The sequence below is a fragment of the Fringilla coelebs genome (genome assembly GCF_963513975.1).
Source record: "Fringilla coelebs genome assembly, chromosome: 13".
Taxonomy (NCBI): Eukaryota; Metazoa; Chordata; class Aves; order Passeriformes; family Fringillidae; genus Fringilla; species Fringilla coelebs.
Genome location: NC_140039.1, coordinates 11,731,077 through 11,756,607, shown reverse-complemented (window position 1 = coordinate 11,756,607; position 25,531 = coordinate 11,731,077). Strand labels below are relative to the sequence as shown.

The window sequence follows — 25,531 nt, the reverse complement described above, 5'->3', positions numbered from 1 at the left end:
CTGGGAGTGTTGGCTTGAAATAACATTGAGAGGGAATAACGTGTGAGCTGCTTTAGAAACAGAAACGCAGTGGACACAGCCATTCCACTGCTGTCCCAAAGCCTCCGATGGTCACAGTGTGGTGGCAGGGGCAGCTCTGGCCCCAAGGCCACCCGCAGCCATGTGTGACCAAGGCTGCCCAGCTGCCTCCTGCCATCCTGCAGCAAGCCAGGCTGAGCCTTGCAAAGTGCCAGGCTTTAGCTCAGCCAGTATGATTAATTAACTTTCAAACAATGCAAAGAAAAAAAAAAGAAATTGTTTCATTTAGCGAATCTTGACAGAGAAACCCAACCACTTTTACTCTTTGGGTTTTCTGTTCTTCACAAGACTGTATTCCCCAAAAGCACAATTTTCAAGCGGAGAAAGTATTTATCTCCAAAACACACTAAACAAAATAAAAGCTGAGAGGAAGAGTAGTGTTAGCCCCAAAGCAGAGATGGCAACAGGGCTGGGGCAGTCTGGGGACACTGGGCACTGCTCTGTCACCTCCCTGCTCTGTATCATGGCTGCCACTCTGCACAGCGGGGCTTCAGTTTACCCCACTTCCAGAACCAGCTCAACTTACAGTGGGGACACACTTCATCCCTGTTGCCATTTCCATGGAGTGTCCCCATGACTGCATGGTGGTGTTCCCCTAGCAGTTCCCAGCTTGGAAGTGCTGTCAGAGCAAGCAGCCCCTGCCTGCTTGATCTCCTCCACATTTCAGAGGGACCCCATGGGTGGCACACTCACACTTGGCAGATATTAACTCCTGCCTCACTCTCCAACACTCCTATCTCCTTTTTCAGTAATTATTGCTGCAGCCCAGCTGGGGTGGTGGGTAAGTCCATGCCCCCAGGCTGGGCTCACCATGGATGTGTGCAGGCATGGCTAGGGAGCACAGCAGGCACGGGTATCCTTCTCCCCACACAGGCAGGGGGGGCTCATTCTGCTCATTCCCAGTTTGAGCCCAATCCCCCCATGATGTCACACGCTCCACATCTGCCAGCAGAAGTGTCTCATCCAGCAAAAATGTCAGCCTGTGCCCAAACAGGAAGCACCTGGTGCTGGTGGGCGCCCAGGGTGCCCGGAGGGGTGGGGGTACAAGGACAACTCATTTCCCCTATGAGCAAGTCCAACCACTGACACAACTCGGTCTGGCACTGCCCAGGGCTTCCACCCCTTGGGAATGCTCTGCACAGCCCACAGAGCTCTGTGTCCTGCCAAAAACAGCCCCTCCCTCCCAGCAGAGCCCCAGGCTGCAGGAGGGGGCAGCTATGAAGGCATGGGATAAGCAGAAAGGCAAGGCCCCAGCTCACACAAATTCCCAATCACTCATCAGATTTTCTCCATTAAAACCTTTTTCCTAGCTGGATGAGAACATGTCATGGATATCCAGGTTTGTCTGGAGAGGTGAGAGCTTTAGAATCACACTGCAAATGCTGCCATTTGGGTTTCTGTGGCAGCTCCCAGCTCCAGCTGCAAGGCTGTGCATCAGCAGAGATAGGATGAAGGCAGTCTGGGACTGGGCCTGACCCCAGCTTTGAGGTTCCTTCACAAAGTCCTCAGCCATTCCCAGTGATGGGGAATGAAGAACAAACACAAGCTGAACCTACCTAATCTGAACCAACACGCTTGTTCCCCACAGTCCAGGAGCCTTTCACCCTCCATAGCAGCTCTGCATCAGCAGGGGCTGTCTCAGAGGAGCAGCCTTATGGGATGGGATGCTCCAATGTCATCACTGACCACCCTTTGGCCACCACTGCACACCACGAGTGGAAAAAAATGAACAGCAGCCTGTGCTGCTTTATCACCTCTTCCCCAGCCCTGCATCCCCCCAGCCAAGCCACAGAGGAGGGCAATCTCAGAGCCAAGGCTTTAAAACTACCACAGCCAGAGGACAAGGACATCCTGACTGCTGTCACCGTTTCCAGGCACATTTTTGTGAGTGCTGGCTCCTACCCTTGCCCATTCCAGCCCTGCCACCCCCAGAAATCCAGACAAGCATTCCTGGCATGCCCAGGACAGAGTGCCATGGATCACTCTGTTTTCCTACAAAACAACCACTTTCCCACCCAGGAACTTGTGGTGACCTACCCATGGGAAGGAGCAGAGACAGTTTCCCTCTGTCCCTGCATTTCCTGACCAATGCCCACCACACTCCAGCCAACACAGACAGACCAAATCCTGCTTAAAATAATCTTCCTGCAGAGAGGATGGGGCTGGATGTCTACCATTAACTGGTCTGGTGGTGCCATGGGACTGGCACCAAGCCCCCCCACCCACCACACCACCCTGCTGGGACCAGGATGGCCAGGGATGGGGACAGGATGTCTCATCCCAGCCTGGTCACAGAGCCCACAGCTGCAGCTGCTCTGAGGGTGCCTCACCACCCCTGCTGGGAACTGCTGAGGCCACACCAATGTGCAAACAGGCTGAACCAGGCCATCCAAACCTCAAACCAGGCACTGGTCCATTTCCCAGTGAGGCCAAAAGGTCTGCTGGGGGACACCCTGTGTCACACTGGGCAGTGACACAAGTTCCTGAGCAGCCAGCCCGTGGGAGAGCTGCACACACCCCAAGGGCACCACGGCTGTGGGGTACAGCCAGAGGCTTTGGGGTTCACCTGGCAGGGAGGGGGGCAGATCCCATGGCCTCACTGAGGGGAATGGGCAGATGAGAGCTGCTGTGTTCCAGTGGTCTGGACACCACGTGCTGCATTTGCAGAAGCAATGCCAGGGCTGGCTGGCTGGCTGGAAGTGTGACCTCAGGAGCAGGCTTCTGGGATGCCTGAGATAGGCAGATTGCTCACTGGATTTCTTCACAGCACAAGCTAGGAGAAAACAGCTTTTTCCAACTTTCTCAGGTCAGTAAATTCCCCTGGAGGCAGCAGGACCCTTCCCACTGGGGCCATGTACAGTCATTGGGAAACCCAGATGAGTTAATTGGAGCCCCCTTCCAGAACAGGGACAGAGTTTCCTTCCCGTAACTCTCCCTTCAGGATCCAAATCAGTATTTACTCCAGAGCCAGCAGTGGCTTGCCAGACCTCCATACCCAAGCCAAGCAGCCACCACAGGCTGGGGACAGCAGGATGTCCTGCAAACACCCTGCTGATGGCAGCTCTCCCCAGTGGTGGCACGGATGCTGCACAGGATGAGCCCCCATGAAAGAACATGATCCTTAGCAAAGCAGTTGAGATGAAGAAGGCGTGAGGTGCAGCAAAACACTTTGTTTTACAGATTTCAACCTTCCCCTCTCCAAAAACAAGTTGTTCTGCAATGACAGTTCGAGCTTGCTCCCTTCACAAACATCAAAGGAAAACGCTTTAGCATCTCTGCCTTTGTTTTTCCTTTCATTCAGCCTAAAGTGCTCCGGGCTTCAGCCGACTTCCCAAGCTGCCTCTCCTCAGCCACACAGCCTCTCCCCACCAGCAAGCACATGGTTCCATCAGCATTTCCCTTTCCTCCCTCACTGCTCCTCAGGTAGTCCCAGCGCCCCAGCAGAGGCAGTGGGAATGGTTTCTGAAGGAGTTTGCTTTCTTCCAATTGCTTTCTTCTAACCCCTTCCCCAGAGGGCAGGGGACCCTGACAGGAGCAGTTTCACACTCTTACCTCAGAGAGCTTGACACGCCCCTCCAGGAAAGAGCAGTCAGCGGCGTTGTGGGTGCAGATGTGGCGGTACTTGCACCAGTGGCAGGGGAAGGAGCCGTTCACGCAGGACAGGCAGCTGCAGAGGGAGAGAAGTGGGCACTGTTAGGGCAGCATCAAGGCAGAGTGCACAGGGACATTTCTTGGGATGCCTCAGCAGGACAGCATCCCTGGGTGATCCTGTACCTCGGGGTGGAAAGGATCCCTTATCCAGGGGCACGGGCCATGCACTGGGAGGGAGATGCCTGCAGAACCTGAACCCCCAGGCTTTGCTCATGGCAGGGTGGGGGATATGGTCTTTCAGGCACTGCAGGATTTGTGTTCTAGCTGAAGAGGCCACGTTCCCTCTTCCTCTTGGCAGGCTGACCCTGACCACCCCACTGCAGCAGGAGCTGAGCCCCAGACTTTGGGAGCTTTATTTGGGTTCACTGAAAGGCGATTTGAGCAAGAGGCAGCAGAACAAGGGCCCTGCACCACAGGGGAACAGGGGAGAAAGGGCCAGATTAATGCATGCTCATTGAGAGGAAAATTATAACTGGCGAAAGGTTGGGTCAGATTAACATTTCAGGACTGTAGGGCCTTTCAGGCACTCACAATAGGTTGTGTGTGACCCCCTCCCTCAGCCCCCTCAGCCCCAGCCACGCCTGCGTTGTGCCTGTGGCTTCCACCCCTCCTCAGCCCCAGACACTTCCATCTCCCCGCCCCAGCCTCCTCTCAGGGCTCTTTGTGCACAGGGATCATTCCTGCTCCCCTCTCCCTGTCTTTTCTGGGGCTGTGTTCAGGACCCAAGGATGCCAGGAGCCCCCATGCTCTGCTTTCCATTCCTCTTAGCAATGAAACCAGCCCCAGGGACCTGATGGCTCTCCCCAAAGCAGGAGGGGACACACAGAGTCCCACAGCCATTCACAGGGAGTGGCACCTCGACAGCCTGGTTAGCTCCCCTTGCTAACCCCCTCCCTGGCATCCCTGTTGGCATCCCACAGCTGAGGGAGGCTTTTGGGGTTTCTCCCCTGTGAGGAGGGAAGGGGCTGAGCCCTCCCTGCCGTGCTGTTTTTGGGGGCAGAGCAGACAGGTCCCACATTTTGTACATGAGCCTCCACAGGGCGGGTCTGCATCAGGCATGTCTGTGCAGCCCAAGCTGTTCTCCCCAGGAGGAGATGGGAGAGCTGCTGAGGCATAGGCTAAAAGGCAGTAAAAATAATCAGCCTGGCTTAAAAAAAAAAAAAAAAAAGAAAGAAAAAGAAAAAAAGAAGAAAAGAAAAAAGCAGCAGCACTAGTTTTCACCCTAGAAGGCTCATACCTGCTCCTCACTGATCCGAGCATCAAAAGGATCAGGCCCAAAGCAATTATATTTAAACAAAGACAGGCTCTTTCCCTGAACACAGCTCTGGCAGGAGGCAGGCAGCCCTGCCCAGCCCAATCCTCCTCCTAATCACAGCTACCTCTCTGCCTCAACCCCTGGGAAACGACAGGAAAACACAGCATCACCCTGTGAGGCAGCAGAAAGACAATCTTCCTGGAGAAGATATCCTTGGTGGCAAAGCCTGGCATGCCAAATCCCTCGCCCTCCAGCAGAATTGTCACTTTGGAGGTGTGGGGACCTGAGGGGGCCACAGGGTGAGGGCAGCCCAGGGTGCAAAGACACACCCAAGGCTTTGCAGGAGCAGGTCCCCCTGCCTGCCCTGGGGTTTCACACACCATTACATATACAGCAAGAGCTTCCCAAATCCATGCACACACACTAAGGAAATATTTAATTAAGCTGCTTGCAAAGGGGGCTGGAAGTCATTTCCATGTTTCGCTCACATTTTCACTTCCAAATGAACAGCCCTTTTAGCTTTACCCACAAATATGCTAATTGAGATGCTCCTTATGCAAATATATGCAATTTTATTTCAGCTGCAGAGATTCAACTTAAAAGCAGAGCCCTGGCCTCCTATCTCTGGTTGCTTTGATGGAGGGAGGTGCAGAGGGTGGGGGAAATAGGGAACACAAAGGCAAAGGACAGTCCTGCCCTCCTGCTGAGGGCTCAGGCAGGACCAGTGGACAGATAAACCCAGGATATGGAGGGGCAGGACAGGGAACACACAGATTAATCCTCATGGGAGTAGCTCAGCCCCAGTGAGGTCACATAAGAGAGAAGCACAAGCAGCCAAAAGCCACATGCTGGGACCCAACTATCAAGCTGCAGCACAACCTCCCATGAATGGCCCCCATCACCCTCCAAAGAAGAGATTTTCCAGTCCCCTGGTCCTTCAGGGTCTGCAAAAAGACTCCCCAGTCCTTTCCACCACCTCACAAGGCATCTCAAAGCAGCTGGGTGAAGTTCCTGATGCAGCACTGCCCCAGGCACCCCAGCCCCAACAGCTGCAGCTCCACTTGCAGCTCTTCAGGGCCAAAGCCAAATCTTGGCTATTTCAAGACCCTCCTAATCTGAGGATCTCCTTTGCCATTTAATTATTGCAGGTCCCAGCTGGTCTCCTGGTCTCCCTTTGTCAAAGGACCTCAGGTTATCCTCCACATACGCACTGAGGTGCACGGTTCCCCCTTCCTAATCTGGCCCTCCCAGCTGCTTCTAAGCTAGCTGAGCCATTCCTAAAGCCCCATCCTCAGTGATGGTTTCCACACTCTCCCTTCTGCCACAAGGACATCAAATGCCACTGTGAGAGCACTCCCCACACACACCTTGCTCTGCAGGACTTCTGCTGCATTTAGAGCCAGTCCAGGGCAAGGTGGTGAGTAAGTCAGCACCTGGGTGCCAGTGACGTGGTGAAACACTGCCCACAGCCTGCCTCGGTCCTGCTGGCCTCAGCACGGCTGTTTGACCACCACAGCAGCCTGCAAGGCTGCCCAAGGGCCGGGAGAGGAGCTGAGGCAGGGATCCCTGGCTGTGGGTCAGGCTGGGCAGCACGGCTGGGGCTGTGTCCCAGGGTGTCCCTGTGGCACTGCTGTGCTCCTGGCACGGGAGCAGGCTGCTCGGCAGCACGGTGCCATCTGTGCCGTCTCTCTCCTTCCCACGGTCAGGCACTCTTCCCTCATCACTTCTTGCCTAAGAGGCTTTCATCACTGCTGGTAATTAGAGGGAGGCTCTCCTTCATGTGTTGAAGTGTTCCGCCTCCCCAAAGCGTGCCAGCAGAGCAAGAAGCCCAGTGCGGCACCGAGGGTGGGGGTGCAGCTGATATGGACCCACAGCTTGTTCCCCATCTGCCTCCTCCCCAGCCCTGCCAGGGGCCAGGGAGATGAAGCCCAGGCAAGGCGGGGAAAGGGGGCCAAACCCACTGGCAGTGCCCTCCTTGCCTTCTGATGACCTCGTGAGAGAGGCGTGGCACCAGCCTCAGAGCAGCATTTCAGGGTCACTCTGTGCCAAGTGCCCCATCCCAAAAGTCCAGGCTCACTGCTGGCCTGAAGCCTCCCCCAGCCAGGGCAGGCATCCTTGCAGGCAACAAAGCAGCTCTGCTCAACTCTGAGTGCCCCAGGGCCAAAGGCAGAGCCTCTCCACAGCCCCTGTGCTTGCCCACATCTCACCCCACAGCTGGGCCAAAAACTCCCCTCCACTCCCATAAATGATCCCAAACTTGGCAATGCCGTGCTGGGAAAGGGCTGCAGAGAAGCAGAGGTGCAGGCAGGGCAGAAGGACAGCAAAGACCAGGGTGGGTACAGAGCCAAAAGCATCACTGCAGGATGAGCCCAGACACAGGGGTAGCTTCAGGGACTGACTCCTCCCTGAGTGTGCAGGCACCCTCAGTGACCATGGAGAGGTTGCAGCTGTCTCCACACATGACCCAAAGCAAAGCTGTAGCTGATGGGAAGTGTGGAGAGCCAGCAGTGCTGGATCCAGACTCCTCACTCGCTCTCCTTCCTGCATTGCCAGCCCCAGGCATGCCACGATGCCACGTGCCCAAAGGAGCCCAGAGCTCTTCATCACACTGAACAGCGGGGGCAGAAAACAAAACCAGCATCCACAGGAGTGAGATAAGCCTGAGCAGCAAACAGGATGGGACAGGAGGTGTGAGCTCTGCAGGCACACACACACACACCAAGGCTATTTCCATGGCACAGCACGTCCCTGAAGGAAGGAAGGACATGGAGTGAAGTGCAGGGAGGAGGAACAGGGGGAAGTTGAATGGCACCAAGAGCAGAGCAGGGGAGGTCCATTAAGAAGGGAAATTATAAACACAGTGTTGATGAAAACAGCATCTGTACAGGCACAGCACAGCCGCCTGCGAGCCCCCTGACTGTTCCTCAGATCTCCTCTTGGCAGGAGGATGCATCCTTAGTGAATACTCAGCTCCAGCACAGCCTGCATCTGGAGCAGCAGCTGTCAGGGCTGAGGGGCTGAACTGCAGTGCTTTGGGCTTTATATCCATCTCTCTACCCTAGGGAGAAGGGGAAATCCCGAAGAGCAGTGGAACCAGGTGCTCAGTGTCCCCCCAGCCCTACAGAGACCCACAGGCAGCTTCCTCACTGGTACCCAGGAAAGGCATGGGGGGGAGTCAGCTCTGGCCTCCCTCCATTCCTGCCCATCTCAATCCATTTCTACCCTTTCTTCCACACCAACCCAATTCTTTTTCCATCCCTGCCAACTTTTGTCAAGGTCCTTACTCTCAGGGTGGTCCACAGCACCCACCATCACACTGGAGGATGTAGAATTATGCCCTGGGTTTTAAGAGAATTCTCTTGAAAGACACTCAGCTGCCTCCCCTTACTGAAGCATAAGACCAGGCTGTACCAGCCCTCCTCATTCACAACTCACGTGATGTAAACCAGGGTATCCTGAGCTGTCTCTGGGGCCATCCTACAGGATTTTCCACCTGCCCCAGCTCAGGAACACACAGGGATCTGCTACCACCACACCACTCAGCCACAAAAAATTAGACACACTCAGTCAACTGTTTGCAGCCATCTGTCCATGCCTTTGAAAAGAAAGCATCTGTAAACATCTGGGAACAAGCAGCAGTGGGCCAGCAGAGAAGCAGCCACTCCATGTGTGGGCAGAAAGAAAAGCTGCAGAGAGGAGCCCAGTGGCACAAGGGTGCCTTGGCCACCAGAACAGCCCAGCCCTGCCTTACCAGCACAACTCTGCTGCTCCCAGCCCTTGGGACATGCTTTAAAATCCCATTTACTTAATGGAGGCTTACAGGGAAAGCCTGACCTGTAGGATAGAGACACAGCAGAGTCACATCTCTCCAGCCTGGAGGAGTTAGAGCCATTTGGCATGTCTGCCCTTGCCCTAGCATCAGAGAAATTCAGCACCCTGCAGCTGATGGGTCATGGTGTCTCAGCTGTCACTACCTACATTGAGGCACAACCACAAGGCTGGTAGCATCATGGCCACCTCCTGGACCGGAGACAGGTTTCCAGGATGCTTGGATTCCCTCCTGGAATCAGACTTGCTGATATGACTTTCCCCCTTTCCCTGTGCCACACCTGGATTTTTGCTTCCACACTGCAGTGGCAGGACATGCCGGTGATGAGCTGAGCACGTTGGTGCTTGAAAAACCAGCAACTCTGCAAAACCTGCCCACAGAATTGAAGGAAGCACCAAAGGCTCTCATCTTCTACCCCATCCCACTCCACTTGCCAGCTCCCTTCCCACAGCCACACACTCCAAAAAGCCAAACCACAACAGGATTTATGAAACAGAGTTTCCAGAGGAGAAATCCAGCAAGGAAACATGGAAACAGTGGGAAGAATAAATACATCTTGCTATTCCCTGGAATCGCTCACTAGCTCTCTGTGAGGATTCCCTACTCCCCCACCTCGCCAGCAAGCTCTGCCAGAGGCAGGCAGGGAGCCTGGTGTTACATCTTTATCTTAAAAGGGGACTCATTTCCCCACAAAAGCTTTGAAGAAGGCGTTTAACTCTGACAAAGACGACCTCAACATCTGCCTGTGCACGCGCTGGACTCGGTGATTCATTACAGGATCAAAGGTGCCGAGCGCCTTCAAATGCTGCACTTGATCAGTGTCCCATGGGAAACCCCCACAGGAACCCACCCTGTCCCTCACACGGGGGTTTCCATCTCATCCTGCACTGCAGGAGCCAGAGCCTGTCCCCAGGAGCTGCAGACAAGCCTGTGGGCAGCCCTGCTCCTCTACTCCCTCAGCCACCCAGATCCCCCTTTGCAAGGGCCCCGTTTCCCTGCATGAAACCCTTGGTTTCCTCTCCTCTGTTAGACCCATATCCCACAGCTCAGGCAGAAGCATCCCCTGCCCAACATCCCAGCCTTTAGGATGCCCAAAGGACAGCACTGCCTGAAAACACATGCCAGAGCCCCTCAGGAGCCCTGAGTACATAAAGCTGGGACCTCTAGAAGATTCCCAGGTAACTCCTGGAAAGGAATGACGCCCCAGAGAGGATGCAAATTCCAGACCAGGGCTCCCAGGGACCCTGCACAAAGTATCCCAGGAGCCACTGGTGCTGGTCTGTGATGGGAATTGTTCCATCCCACAGGCATAAAGCCCTGCATTAACAGATGGGACAGCTTTGGAGCTCTACCTGGCAGGCACCCCCTCTGCTCAGAACATCACAGCCAAACATACAGGCAGCACAGCCCCCTCTGCACCCTCCTCTCCTGTAGGAGTGATCAGATGCATCTTCCCTCCTGCAACCCCTCCCTTGACCAGGCAGGCTCCAGCAGCCCTTGAAAATGCATGGAAAGAAGACCAGCCAAGGTGGTGGGAAACAAGAGGGCCAGGATGCTCACACAGCAGCATGACCAGCCCCACAGCCCACGTTTTGCTGATGCCTTTCCAGACGTCTGCTGAAACTAAGAAGGGTCAGACTCTCCCTGGTGCACATGGTGGAGCTGCATTGCCTCCTCTTGGAGCTACCCCAGCTGACATCAGCAAAGAGCTGCCTCACTAGCCTCCCATCTCTCCACAACCATCTGAAAAATCTCACTCAAACACTTTGTCCTCAGCTGAGAAATTATTTGCCATGCAGAACTCTGCCTTCCAACCTAAGCAAAGCCATCCAAATATAAAAAGAAAACAACACACAGTGATCAGAGATCTCCACAGGAAAAACATTAGCCTCGTGGAAAAGCACGCTGTTCCTAATACAGAATTTATCAGGCTGACGTATAGATTTTCCTGCACAAAATATGAAACCTGGATCTGAAAGACTATTAACTCCAGAGAGATCCATTAAAGATGCCTGTCTGCAAATGGTATTTAAAAGTATTGCATCATCCCAGGAGGTATTGTCATGCTCTTTGGCTACGATTCGACTGCAGGTCACATAGTTAAAACTACCTCCAAACCCTAAAACTCTCGATGTCAAAAAAATAATAATGTTCACCAGCTCAGAACATGGACTTTTCTATCAGCTTCAACTGGAGCCATAAATATTAATGCATCCATAATTAGCCTTTTTAAATAATGCATCCAAAATTAAACATCAACGTAGTAATAAATCAGTCAGGCTCTTTGTTGTAGGTTTGTTTCAGGGGGGGTAGGGGTTTTTTCCCTTCCTGTGTCAGGCACATAAAATAAATGCCAATTCCCTCATCCCCTCTTCCCACCCGACCACTGATTGGACCCAATCTGATGCCATTTGTACTTAAAAGTCGTCTTTCTTTCATTTACAAAAATAAAAGCCATATCTGTTTTTTGATTTGCAAAATACTGTCATGCAGCCAGCCCGAGCCAAAGCTGAGCTAATGTTATTGAAACCACAGGATGTGAAGGGAGACAAAGCTCATCTCAGAGTCAAGGTGAGGGAGAAAGTCAAGTTTGCAAAGTCTCTCCTCCCTCACCAGCACAGCACTCCCAGGAGGAGCCCAGTTCCCTGTGCAAAGAGCAGGAGGAAAGGAATCCCTGTGATGCAGAAACTTTGCAGGGGCTCTCCTCTGACACATCCCTCCTGGAGCCCGCTCTGGGTGGGTTCCCAGCCAGGGCACCTGCAGCTCACCTGCTCTTCCCTGAGCAAAGTGGAAACTCTGAACAGGCTTTGGAGGAGTGAACTTCAGCAGAGCCCACAAGCCAGGCTCAACACTTGCAAAAAGACATCCAAAAGAGATCACTTGGCATTTGCTTGTCTATAATTACTGATCAGCCAGAGCTCCACCATCCATGGCAAGCTTCTGGCAGAGAAATGAAATCTCTTGCATTCTTGAGCTCCAAATTCTTTGCCCAAACACACCCCAGCATGAGCTCTGACGGTCCTACAGCAAAGCACAGCCATCCCCCACTGCTCAAGAACAGTGTCTGCAGCTCCTCAGCAGGAGCTGTGGTTTGAGACTTTAGACACCTTGCTTAGACAGCACATCAATAATCCACACCTCCTCTATTTTATCAAACGCATATCTCAAGCTGTCTAAAAACCCTTACAGGAGTAGATTTCACGGCAGCCTGACAAGAAAGCAAATTCACAATTACTTCCAGTTAGGAAATTCTTGGGTAAACGCCCCAGGACATGTGGCATGTTCCATCCCATGTTGCTGTAACTTTCCAGCTCCCTTTCCAGCAAGCCTGGGAAGCAGGTACCGTGGCAGGAAAGCACAGGCTTCTCCTCTTGCACTGCCAAGCCACTCCTATTAACTGTTTCCAGGAATAACAAGGCACTTGGCGTTTTCAGTCACATGGATTGGTTTCTACAGTCTGCAGTGCAGTAAACTCATTTTTTCTTCCAAAATTTTGCCAAACCCAAAGCCCTGTTTTTACGTGAGGTTCTGTCCTGACACTCCATGTTCCCACACACCCAAACCGACTGTGGGTGCTCTGGTCTCTGTCCCAGTCTACACAGGCAAAAGGAGGAGGTTTCTCACTGTAAACACCACTGTACTCAACTGCTCTTTCCTCTTGCAACATCAGCACCCACAAAGCTGAGAACTCTCTCTCCCAGTCTCAGACCATCCCACCAATCTGTTCCTGGAGCCCTCCCACAAAGCCCAGGCCACTTACGACTGATGGACGCTGCAGTTGTAGAAAACAAAATCCACGGAGGCAAATTTCTTCCCTGTCTCCTTTGATTTCAGGTACAGCTTCACCACTCGCTTGTCCCCTGCAAGAGACCCAGGCAAAAAAAGACATCAGAAGGGACACAGTGCATGGCCCAGCATTCAGTGCAAGGCTTGTGATGGGCTGGAGGGAGCTGGGCAGCACCACTCAGTCCAGTTAATTAACAAAATCCTCTAAGTGTGGCAATAAAAGGAGAGTGTTCATCCAACCCATTCAGACACCTAAGGGGCCAGCAGAGCCCAAGTATAGCTCTGAGCCCCTACAGCTAAACACAACCAGCTGGCATGGAGACTGGGGCCTTAGGTTATACTGGGTATGCTGAAGGAGTGTTTAATAGTTTTGGGGTCAGGAAAATGTCTTAGACCTCTTGGCCACATCTACCCAGAAATGGTTCACAGATGGAAATAGGGCCAGGGTGACCAGGAGGGGTCAGCAAGTAAAATCACAAAGTGGATTGGGTTGGAAGGGACCTTAAGGATTATCTAGTTCCAAGCCCACTGCCTCAGGCTGCATCCAAGCAGCTGTGGCCATGGCTTGGAGGAGATTAAGAAATCAGCCTCCCATGAGCAGCAATTCCTTCTCCTCCTATATCCCGAGAACCCAAGCTGGGTTCAGAGTCCAAGACTGGGATCACTGTCACGGGAGGACTGTCCCCCTCCCCCTGTGCCTGTGGGGTAACACATGGGACATTTGTCTCAGGCTCTCCTCCACGCTGGGGCACAAGCTCACCGCGGCCCCTGGTGATGGGGATGACATCCTTGGCAGAGGGAGAGCTGCAGTAGATCTTCCCATCCTCAATGCGGCTCTCTGACTCGGTGAAGTCTTCAAAGGAGCAGTTGACTCCTGCTGAGAGGTCTGGGACATTCCAGGCCTGCAGGACCAGCTAGGGAGGAGAGGCAAGAGCATCAACACAGCAAACTAGGAAAATAGGCTCCTCTGTGTCTGCTATGGGTAAGTCTAGCCAACAGAAAAGACCAGGGGTGGCAATCCCTCCTCTGCCACCCACTCATGGCGAGGAGACCTGCTCTGGGCTTTTGCAAGGGAGCCCCATCCATGCACCTCCCTGCTCAAGCAAGGAGCACAGGTTTAAATGGGTTAAGAGCTGGAATGACTCACAGCCTCTGTCCTCTGCCCTTGGCACACCACAAGCCACTATGCCTCAGCTCTCTAGAGAGAACAAGAACAGCATCAGGGCTGAAGTATGTTGCACAGAAAGGCAGAAAGGCACCCACTCCAGCAGAGGCAAGGAGGGGAAGAATCCACCTCTCCCTTCACAAAGTCATCCCCAGGGTCAGCAGTTCTCACTTTACAAAACGCTTGCCTTATTTCTAATTTGAATTTTTCACAGCTTCCAGCCATTAGTTCTTGTTATGCTTTTCCTTGATAGATTAAAAAGCCCTTTAGTCCCTGATATTTGCTCCTTGTAAAGGCACTTATACTCTGTAATCAAGTCACCTCTTAATCTTCTTTTTGATAAGCTAAGCAGATTGAGCTCTGGAAGTCTCTCACTGCAAGGCATTTTCTCCAGCCTTCAACTCATTTACATGATGTTTACGGGAGTTTTTCAGTCCCTCCCTTTGAAAGCTGCACTCCAGCCCAAGCAGAGCATCCCTGTGTCATCCACCCCAGACCTCTGTGCAGCATCCTGCCATCAGTATGGAGATAATTACCCCAGGAGTGAAAACACTGCCCAGCTCCTGGCTCCATCCCTGGCAGCATCAAGAGTCTGCAGTGAGGGCTCAGCCCCAGCACCACGTTCCAGGACACCAGGTGAACCTCCATCCATGGTTAACTTTAGACTGGGACATACCAAACCCCAGTTTCTCTGCTAAACAGCCCCACTCAAACCCAACCGCTCTGAAGGAACTTCACCCACACCACCCCCCAGTCCCAGCACCCCAGCAGATCCCATCTGCAGCCCTATCACATTTATCTCCACATTACCAAAGAACATTTACCCCTGCAGAAGTGCTTTCCAAACTGTTTCCATCCAGTGACAATTCCCTCTGATGAGAACTTTTTGAGATCTGTCACGGAGCCAGTTCTTAATCCACTTAACACGTGCTTTATCAATATTGTATAATGCTAATTTATAATCAGAACGCTGTGTTGTACCAAGTCAAAAGCGTTGTAGGAGCCTAAAGACATCACATCCCCACAGTCCCTCTTCTAATTCAAGTCATAAATTCACCAAAGAGCAAAATGGGGTTTGTCAGACACAAATGTTGACTGGCATAAATTATATTCCCATCCTTAAATCATTATCAGGTGTATTCTCAACCTGTTCTTTTTCTTTTCTTCTTATAATTCTGAAGTAAAACAAAACAGTCTCTGGCTATTTGGTCCTTTATGCATCTGAGAGAAAAAATAAGCACCTTTTCTGTTTCTGGGGCTTTTCTCAACATTCCATTATTTATTACAAAGTCATATTATTACATACATCCCCAGGGCACTGAACTCCTTGGCCAACTTCTTTAGGATCCCTGAGTGCCAGATATCTAGACCTTGCAGTTTATTACTAGTATATGCTGTTTCTTTTTCTCTTCATGGTGTTAATGGCCTGAAAAATACTTCAGGGAAGTGCCTCATCGTTTCTGCCTGCACAGAGAGAGAGCAGCAAGTTGAGCATCAAAGTCTCATCCCAAAATATCTACTGCAGGCTGGAGTCAGAGACAGGCTATTGAACTGGAGCTAGATCGCTGGCCTACGAACGGCATTTCTGATGGTCATGCTTTATTATGGAGAAATATTTATTGCTCAGTTATGTCACTTCTGAATAATCATCACCTGGTTTACTATCTCCATCAATATGGAGCCAACGGCCCACCCTCATCAGCGCCTTGCACTTTGCTCCGCTATGTCTCAGACCTCTCTTCCCCTTTTTCCCTACTCACGGTACAGTCATCAGCTATTTTTAATCGCTTCCTCCGCGGCCTTTGCCTCCAGAGGGCCGGGAGGTGGCTGGGAGGAGCGTGAGGGAGCAGAGGTGCCTTACCGGGACCTCGGACATGGTGACCGAGATGTTCCTGGGCTGCACGGTGAGCTGCACGCACTGCCGCAGCTCCGAGGCGAAGCGCTGCGGCTCGTCCGCCCGCTCGCACCGGTCCTTGCGGGAGCAGCTGCGGGGAGGAAAGCACCGTGGTGAGGAGGAGAGTCCCCTGGGCTCCTGCAGGGCCTGGGGCTGGCCCCCTGGCAAACAGACCCTTTCGATAAAAACAAGACAAGCCCCCAGACTAAAGTGATTTCAGCTTTTATGATAAGAAGAAAGGCCTAAAGCGAGGGGGACCGCGGGCCGAGCAGGAGCGTTCCCATCCAGGATGCTGCAGCGCCGGTGCTTTTTTCAATCCCCGATGTCCCAGATGGAGCAGCACGGCTTCAGTGGGTCAGGAGCCCCTTTTTATCCTGTTTTTTGTCCCTTTAGATTGGTTTAGTTTTGTATCCTTCATTTGCATGAAGGTTGAAGGTGCTGCGTTGGCCCATTACAGTTCTGTCCAGGCTGGCTCGTTTTGCTTGGGGGTGCTGCACTTTACTTAGGTGTGTTATGGTACATTGAGTACCCCGTTTCTTATAACTAGCCTTTTAACCCCTTTTACAATATAATAACCAAACTAACAGTACATGCTTAACGACCTATCAACTATTTTACAACAGTTTCTAACCTTTTTAACACTTTGGCATGGAAATGAGACCTCGCATGACCGAGGCTCGTACCAGAGCTCTGCTCTCCCCTTACACTTCAGGAGTATTTTATATTCAGTTTTTTTATTGGCACAAGAATGCTAGACCCAAGACCCATGGGCAGGATGAGCAAGCCCTGGCAGCAGCTTCACCATGCATGGAGGCCCCTCAGCACAGCCTGGGCACCACAGGAGGGGATGACTGACCCCCTTGGACCGTTCCATCTCTCAGCATTTTGGGGCTTAAGTCCAGGAGGCATGCCCCCGAGGGGACCAGCAGTGGGGATGGACACAGTGGGTCACTGGCAGAGCTGCAGGGACAATCCTGTGTACTCACATGTTGTGGAGGACACACCAGCCGCAGTGGGGGTCCCGGGAGCCCAGGCACAGCTCACAGCTCTCGTACTGCTCACAGCTCTCCACCGGCACGCGCGTCACCTGTGGGGAGCAGGCACGGAGTGAAGGGGCTCAGGCTGCTCTGCCCACACCCTGGCATGGCAGAGACACAGCCAGCACAGGCTCGCCCTGGCCTGTTAGTGGGAAGGCAGGAGAGGGAGCAGGCTGAGCCCCTTGCCATCACCAACTCCACTCCCAGGCCCAGGCAGCACGTTTGCAGGCAACACTCCCACCCCAGAGAGACTTTTACTCCAAAAAAGTTCCTTTCATTGTTGTACCTTAGCAGTATTTGAGAGGGGCTGGGCTAACTCAGCTCCACATGGTCTCCCAGCGCCAGCCAGGCACCCCATGGCTGCTGCAGCCCTGCTCTGAAAGGGTTACCAATCCTTTATTAATTGCTCCTCCAGATTTGATTAAAATCCCCTCATTCTCCAAGCCCTTCGAGCTCTGTTACAACTGTTCATTTAATTACTTTCCACCAGCACTCTGATAACACCGAGCGTACTAGGGAAGAGAGTGGGCTTTATTAAGGAGAGGGGAGGAGAAGAGGGAGGGGGTGCAGGAAGGGGGTTCCTGCTTGCCTGCCACAAGGAATCTGCAACACCAAGCAGCTGCCCATGCCTGTGCCTCAGTTTCCCCACTGATCCCATGGGGTGGCACTCACTCAATTAAAATTACAAACTTCTCTACTGAAGGCTAAACCTGGGGTGTTCTCCCTCCAAACAGCACAGCAGAGTACAGGCTCAGCATGATGTCCACAGGGCTGGGATTGGCTGGCCAGCCACTCCCCCCAGGGTGGTGAGGACACCTGTACTGTCCCCCTTTGTTTGTCCCTGACATTGCTGGTGGTGGCAGAGGGTACCTCCCTGGCAGACCCTGCACAGACAAGTGCCAGGTCCCAGAAACTGTGGTGGTCCCTGGAGGAGGTCCCCAGTCCAGGTCAATGCAATTGCCCTCTTGGCATCCACTTCTCCAGTATCTGCCCCACAGAGGGGAAGCTCAGCTGAGCAAGCTCTGGGACAGAAACAGCCAGGGATGGAAGCACAGCCCAGGGCAGCTGCATGGAGGAGCCCAAAAGCAGGTTCTGCCCCACCTGGAAAACTGCATGTTTCCTGCGGCAGAGCAGAAACCAGAAACAGCCACTGGGAGGATGGGGAAAAGAACTCTGCTGTCCCCTCAGGACTGTCTAGACAAACCTACATTCCTGCTCCATCTCCTTTCCCCTCCCAAGCCCTCGGGCTGGTGGCCAGGAGACTGTGAGGCTCCCAGCTCTGCTTGCAGTCCCACTCACACACACACACACACACACACACCCCTGGCTGGGCAGAGGAGCAGAGATGCTGGGAGACACAGGCACAGCACACCCCAGCACGGCCACCCTGTGTCACCCACCAGGCCTGGTGTGCTGACACCAGATCCAGAGAGTGTCACCACCATGACAGGAACCCGCTTCAGTCCCTCCAATTCACCCATGGAGGGATGAACTCACACCAGCAGCCCTCCCACAGGTCATGGGGACACTAAGACAACCCAGACTTCCTATCATGCACCCATCTGATGCCAGGATGACAGTACCAGATCCACATTGGGTCTGTACCTCCAGTTCACTCAGCACAAGCAGAGCCAGGGACCAAGGGGTGCACACCAGCAGTCTGGGGGTGCACCAGCCCTATGTCCTCTCTGCTCTGTCATGCAAAAGCAGCTGCTCCAGAGGACAAAAAGCTGTTTGGAGCAATGAGCTCCCGCTGACCTGCAAAACCCTTGCTCAGGAGGGGGTGGCCAAAACAGGGAGGAGGTTTATGGCCAGCCACTCACAGCAAGGAAGGGTCAGGAAGCCCTTGGTCCCCAGGGACCATGGGAATTTCAAGCAGCTGCTGCTAACAATTAAAGCCTCAGGACAGTGTTTCTGCAGGGAGAAGCAGGGAGGAGCTGCCCCAGGGTCCCTAGGCAGCTCCAATCCCAGAAAGCAAAGGGCAGCCCCCCCTAGAGATCTGCCCAAAAGGCTTCCCAGCACACAGGACTGCAGACTAGGGCTGCAGTGTGGGCTGCCAAGTCAGGAGAGCAGAGGACTGCTGACCCCTCCTCTTACCTGTTTCTCAGTCATGGCATAGATGTGCTGGCGGTCAGGGCTCAGCACCAGGTCTCGCAGGATGGAGCTGCCTTCGTGGGCCACAACATTCTCATACTGCAGAGCTTGGTGCTTCCTCTCAGCTGGCAAGTCCACCAGGATCTGTGGGAAGAGCAAGGGGGGATGAGCATGATCCTTCACACACCTCAGGCCCACCCAGGATGGGTGATGCAGAATGTGCCCCTTTAGGGACACCGCCCCTCCATCCCACACCAACGTGGTGATCCACAGCCCCTGCAGCACAGCAAAGTATCAGCTGCTCTGCAAGCATCCCAACTCTTTCCAGAAGACCAAACTGCAATGCCTCCCTTGCTTTCCTACATTTATGTGGTGCATTTGCACCACCTTCATGCTGATGGCATTCATCTCCCTCCAGGGAAGGAGGACACATCCCTGGCTCTCACATTGCACATCACTATGTGCTGCTGCTCAGCCCCAAAGCCCCTCCAAGCTGTAGCATGGAGCAGATGAGTCCCCAGCTTGCAGCAAAGCATCACACCCTGCCCTGCCCCAGTGGTGCTGAGAGCAGCTGAGCTCACACAGCACACGGCCCGAGCCCTGCCAGGCTGGACACTGCACGCACAGGCTCTGCTCCCGTCCCCCCATCCATCACAGGAAACACTTGGACTCGTCACCGGGGAAGTCAAGAGGGTCTCAAGGAAGTTGGAGGTCAACAGAGGTTCAAAGAGTGCCTTTGTTCCCTGTGCAGGACCATTGTGAAGGCTTTAATCTCCTTGTGGCTCACAATTACGTTAAAGCTCTTCCTAAGCACGAAGGTTCCTGCTGTCCTGGTGATCAGCTCATGGGGAGGCACCGTGAGGCTGCAGGCACACACCACACAGGGCTAAACCAGCTCTGCCACTGGCATACCCTGCGTGGCACCTCCACCAGCCAGAAGTGCTTTGTGCTCATGCCATTACTTGTGATACCCCCAGATTCGGGCATGGGACAGCCTCAAGTGGGACAGTGCCAGAGAAATGCTCAGGGGATGGGATGGGATGGGATGGGGATGGGGGCCACACCAGCCGTACATTCTGCAAAAATCCCAGTGGTAGACAGTGAAGCATCATGCCCAGCAAGATGGAGCAAACTCTACCTGTGATTATCTCCACGCTGCTGCTGGCACACACAGAGACCTGGTCCAGCATCCCCATCTGCAGGACTCAGGATCCCCCACAGGAGAGGGGCAAACTGGCTGCTTGGAAGCACCACCCCCCCAAATGCATCTCACAACCCCACCCTGATTATCAAACCCACTCCCGCAGCCCAGCACATCCACGGCCACCCCTCGTGCCCCCACAGCAGACACCTCAGCAGCCTGGCCACCTTGCCTGCTCCTGCAGTAAATTGCTGCCAGCATTTGCACAGCTCCCAATCAGGAGGACAGGGGCTGGGAAAGCAGGATCCCGGTGTGCAGCTGATTAGCATGGAAATATATGCGGCTCACAAACAAACCGGGCCCGTTTAATTAGAGCGGCGCCTTTGATTCACTGCCAGCCTCCTGCATGCACCAGCCCCGGATTATTTTTAGGCAGTTTTACAAAACAAATGTATTTAATTAAGAAAGAGACCCCTGAGCAACCAGAGAGAGATGAGTCCTGCATAGCAGTGAGCAAAGGGGCTGCCCCCTCCCCAGGGATGTGACAACTGGGCTTGCAGGGCCAGGCTAACTCTTGGGAGCTCACAGCATAGCCAAAACCCCCCTGTACCTCCTTCCACAGGACTGAAGAGCCTTTGCCATAACCTAAAAAATTGTCCTGGTATTCCCACCACCTTCTCAGCATCCTTAGCTAGAGCCCTGCACAGACTCTGCTCCCCAAAGCCTCGCCCTTGGTACCACTGTATGCTGGGGAACCCAGGGGTGCTAAAGCCTCTGCCTGCCTTTCTAGCAGGGCTATCTTTCTGCCCAGGTCCAGGACCATGTTTGTCCCTGCTCCAAACAGATCAGAGGAGGCCAAGCCCCAGACTCCATAGCACAGGACCATATGGCACCCCTGCCCATCAGTGTCCCTTGCTCTGTGGTACCTAGCATCACCCCCAGAGCACAACCCTGCCTCCTCACATCTCCTCACAAGTTGCTCCCCTCCCAGTGCTCAGTTTCTCCCCTGCAAAGTCCTTCCCAAGCCAGCTCTCTGGAGGAGAGTAACAGGGAGCAGCACCCCTTCCACTCCCCAGCAAGGCACCATGTCCCCACCCCACTATGGCAAAGTGACAAACACACCTTTCCAATCCTTTTATGGGCTGCAGTTGTGGCACAGAATAATCGATACAGTTTCACCCTGGTTCTAAAATAGATCTATGGCTGCATGTCGCGCTGGCAGTAATTTTTAACTAGCGGGGTAATTTCCCCATTACATTATTGCACTGTGCAGTGCTGGGAAAGAGAAAGAGATGGATTAAAAAAACAACAGACATGAAGCACTTCCAGTTAATTTGAGGCTCCAGGAAGAACCTAAAAATATTCTCAGTAGTCAAACGGGGCTGGAACCCAGCCTGACACACGTCAGGATGTTCTGGTGGGGCCATGCACACACAAAAACCCCTCTCTCTAGAACCTCTCCCCCTGTTAAGGAAAATCTGTAGGTGTGTTTGGGAATCAGGAAAATGAAATTTGCAAGAGTTGGTAATCAAGATGTTTTCTGGTTGGCCAAAGTGCAGGGCAGAGAGGGAGGCTGTGAGTTAGCTCCTGGTAGGAAAATGCATCCTAACACTCCTTTCCAGGACGAGGAGATCATAGAATCACAGAAGTGTTTGGGTGGAAGGAAGCTTATAGTTCATCTAGTTCTAACACCTCTGTTCCAATTCCCTGCTTCCATATACCATGTTGCTCAAAGCCCCCTCCAACATGGCTTGAACACTCCTGGGGATGGGGCATCCACAACTTCCATCAGCAACCTGTGTGAGCAGACAGACCCCAGACTCCCCCATGCCAAGCAGGACCCAACTGCCCAAAGAACGTACTGCTGTGCAGACAGAGGTGGAAATCCAGCATCAGGGCCCTTCCAGCAGGGTTAGCCCAGGATGAACACACCCATCCTGGCCAGAAGGATAAGGATGGGCTCTTTGGACTATAGCACAGTAGAGCAAGACAAGGAATACACAAGGAATGCACAAGGAGCCTCTCATCTCTTACAGACACTATAAGGGGCTGCTTTCCTCCCCCTCCCTGCACCCAGGGTAGCCGGGAGCAGGGAAAGGGGGAGAGGATGCAGTTTAATCAGAGCAGACCCCCTCAGAAACACTCTCCTTCCTGCCCACCCTGGCTGCCTTCCCACCCAGGGGAAAAGACATTTACCATAAATAAATAAATAAATAAACATATTAACCTTTCTCCTCATCCTGACGCTGATATAATTACCCAATACTAATAATTACTCACACTAATTTCTTGCTCAGGATTCCTGCCCTCACTCCTGCCTGCCTCAGGCTGGCTTCAGGCAGCAACTCAGTGGTGGTGCCTCCTCCCAGGAGCTGCAGGGGCCCCAAGGGGCGGCCAGCTCCCAGGGCTGTACTGAGGCACAGGAGCAGGAGTGAGGGTCTTGAAGGGCTGCTGCCTTTTTCAGCACATGGGGAGGGCCAGAGGCATGAAATGATAAACTCCCTGCTTGGGTGAGTTATCTCAAAGCAGCCCAGGGGCTGCTCTGCCAGAAACCCATGTGCACACCCTCCCCACTCAAACAACGAGCCCACCCCCATGGAGCCAGCTCCCAGAATAACTTCACTCTTCACAAGGGGTTTAAGAGCTGCCCCCCAGAAGCTGAGAATCCTGTCAAAGGAAGGATGAGGAAAGGATGGGGGGCAATGCCCGACCCCTGGCAACCCTGGTGTAATGAGTGACTGCACAATGCACCCCCCAGCTGGGCAAATGCACAGTTCTCTCCCAAGAGACCCAGAGATGGTTCCTGGGGATGGCTTTGTCTTGGCTGGAGAAAGGAGCTGCCATCCCATACAAGGCTTTGGGGAAGACAAGCACATCATCTTGCTAAGAAACAGCTCCTTCTATGGCAGCATGCCCCCTCCCAGGCAAGGTGCCCTTCAGGCTTGTCCAGGAAAGGAGGCACTTCCCCAGAGCCATAACCACTGCTGATCAGCCAACTGCCGGGAGAAACATCTCCCAACACCCTTACAGCACCAGCAATGGGCACGAGGCAGAGAGGAGCCAGCATTTGGAAAGACAGGCAATGAGAGGAACATGGGGCAGCAGCACCATGGCAGCCACCCAGCACTGGCAGCAGGTCCAGAGGAGGACAGGGCTTTACAGCTCAGCCTGGGCCAGGGACACCAGGTGGAGAGGGAGGAAGCACAGCTGGAGAGGGAAGGCAGCTGCAGACATGCCAAGGCTGCTTTTGGATTTAACACATGCCGGCAGAGGTCTGTGCAGGGTCTGGGAGGTGTTTGGGTGGGCCACTGGCTCCTCAGAGGAGCAAACCCACATTTTTGGGGGCCCACAGAGATGGTCCCCAAGTGACTCAGTCTCACAAGGGACACCCCTAAGCCCAGCAGCAGGAAGAGGGGGCTCTGCACTGCCCCACAGCCAGTCTTCCCATGCACCCTCCCAGCCCAGCCCCACATCTCCCCACCTCCAGGCTCTCCAGGCTCCATCCTGGGTCCCCAGCGGTCCCCCCAGCCCCCTCCTCCGGGCAGGAGAAGTGCTCAGTCAGGCTTTGTACTCTTATCTGTGCGGGGCTGTGATTAATTCGCAGCGGCTGGCAGCAGCTACAAGAGGAGGGCGCTTTTGCCCGCCTGCCACACTTCAAAGGCAGGGACTTATCTGCCTGAAACACACTCGGCAGCCTTTTCACGGGAGCCCTTTCCAGTTCCACGGGGCTCGCTCGGTACTGACAGGCAAGGCGAAAGAAAGGCTTATTTATGGGAGTGCATTTCAAAGCCTCCCCTCTTCCCTCTCAACGCACGCCGAGGGAAGCACAGAGTTCCCCAGCCCCAGCCATCTCCACTGGGGCCAGAGATTAAACAGGCAGGGACAAGACACGGCTGTGAGGAGAGGATGCTGGAAAGAGGACCCTGCACTACCTGGGCCCATGTCCTGGTCCCCTGCTGCCCTGTCATCTTACCAGTGAGCAGCTCTGTAGCACATGGCTGAGTTGGGAGGAGGAAGATGCTTTGTCATGGGTGGAGGGCAGAGTGCAGCCCCAGGAGTGAAACCTTCCCCTCCCAAGGCCATTGGTGCTTGCAGCTCAGGCACCATGGAAGCCCCAGGCTCCCACACCCAAATCAGCAGGTGCCAATGTCCCCTCCCTGAGAGCAGGGCCGTGTGAACACCCCCAGAATTCTGCTTTGATTTTGGCACCATCCACCCAAAAGGCATAAGATAGGCCAAATAGAACCAGAAGAGGAGTGTGTCCCGGCAGAGGTGCCCCTGCAAGCCATGGGGCCACCTCCCAGAGGCAACAGAGGGCCTGTGCAGCCTGGCCACACCGGGGCAGAGGTGGCAGCTGCTGCACAGCATCACACAACACCACGCTGACAGCCCTACAGCAGGAAAAGCACATCCCATGTCCAGCCAGGGGGGCTCGTGGGGAAAGGGATGGCCCTGGGGGGGTCAGTCTGCAAAGCCCCCCTTAGCACATGGCCTGGGTTCACCCCAAGGCAGTAAGAATGTGGGGACAGGGACACCAGCTGCCCCTCCACATGCCTTTCCCCAGGACAAGCAGCTGCTACACACACGCCCTTCTCCAGTTTCCAAAGGAAGGGAAAGGGTTTAAATTAAATTTCTGGATCAGCTGCTCCAAGGAGACACACTCCCTTTTTCCTTTCACCCAGAAAGGTGCAGCAAAAGGCAGGGACAGGAGCAGCTGCAGGGCCGTGGCATCATCTATCCCATGGACACAGCCTTGGGAACTGGGTACTGCTGGGGAAGGGGACACTGGCATGCTGGGGGCCAAGAGCAGGGAGGTCAAGGCAGTGGCTCCTGCTCCCTCCCACTGTTCTTCAGGTTACCAAACCTTGGTGGCCAGGGGGGCGAGGATTTGCCTCTGGCTTTGCTCAGAGAAACAGGAAATGGCCATTATGAGTGCCCCAGCCTCACTTCACCAGGGCTAACCCTTACAGTGCCCTCACTCTTCACCAGGGCTAACCCTTACAGTGCCCCAATCCTTCACCAGGGCTAACCCTTACAGTGCCCTCACCCTTCACCAGGGCTAACCCTTACAGTGCCCCAATCCTTCACCAGGGCTAACCCTTACAGTGCCCCAATCCTTCACCAGGGCTAACCCTTACAGTGCCCTCACCCTTCACCAGGGCTAACCCTTACAGTGCCCCAATCCTTCACCAGGGCTAACCCTGCGGCTGCTCTGTGCCACAGGGCAGGAGCCAGACACCAGAGGAAGGGTACAGACAGCCAGCAGCAGGGCCACAGGCAGGGCTGAGGGGATGCATCTTGCAGGGACTTGTCTCAGGGCTGATGACAGGATGGGCCCCACAGAAACATCCCAGCTATGCAGGGCAGGCTGGCAGCCGACACCCCGGCTCCCACCGCCCCCCAGCCGGCTGCCAGCCCCTTCCCTGCCATCCCAGCAGCTGCCTGCACAGGAATGCACCAGGATCAGACACACACCTCCTGCCAGACAGGCAGGCAGCTGCTCGGATCTGGCAGAGCTGGGTTCTGTCCTCTCCACCTCCCCCGCAGGAGAAGGTTTCACACAGGGCTGGGATGCTCCTGCCTCATCACTGACCTGCCTGA

General features: G+C 54.0%; 1 protein-coding gene across 3 annotated transcripts in view; it reads right to left on the bottom strand.

The window, feature by feature from the left end:
* The window catches only part of PLXNA1 (plexin A1), a 111,980-nt gene that overhangs the window by 43,457 nt on the left and 42,992 nt on the right, over positions 1–25,531 (bottom strand). For all 3 annotated transcript variants that reach the window (XM_084214212.1, XM_084214214.1, XM_084214213.1), the window contains exons 4-9: positions 18,793–18,933; positions 16,645–16,745; positions 15,626–15,749; positions 13,360–13,513; positions 12,574–12,673; positions 3,631–3,745 (exon numbers count right to left, since the gene is read on the bottom strand). In XM_084214212.1, the coding sequence (XP_084070338.1) occupies positions 3,631–3,745; positions 12,574–12,673; positions 13,360–13,513; positions 15,626–15,749; positions 16,645–16,745; positions 18,793–18,933 (735 nt within the window). The remainder of the gene's footprint in view (positions 1–3,630; positions 3,746–12,573; positions 12,674–13,359; positions 13,514–15,625; positions 15,750–16,644; positions 16,746–18,792; positions 18,934–25,531) is intronic.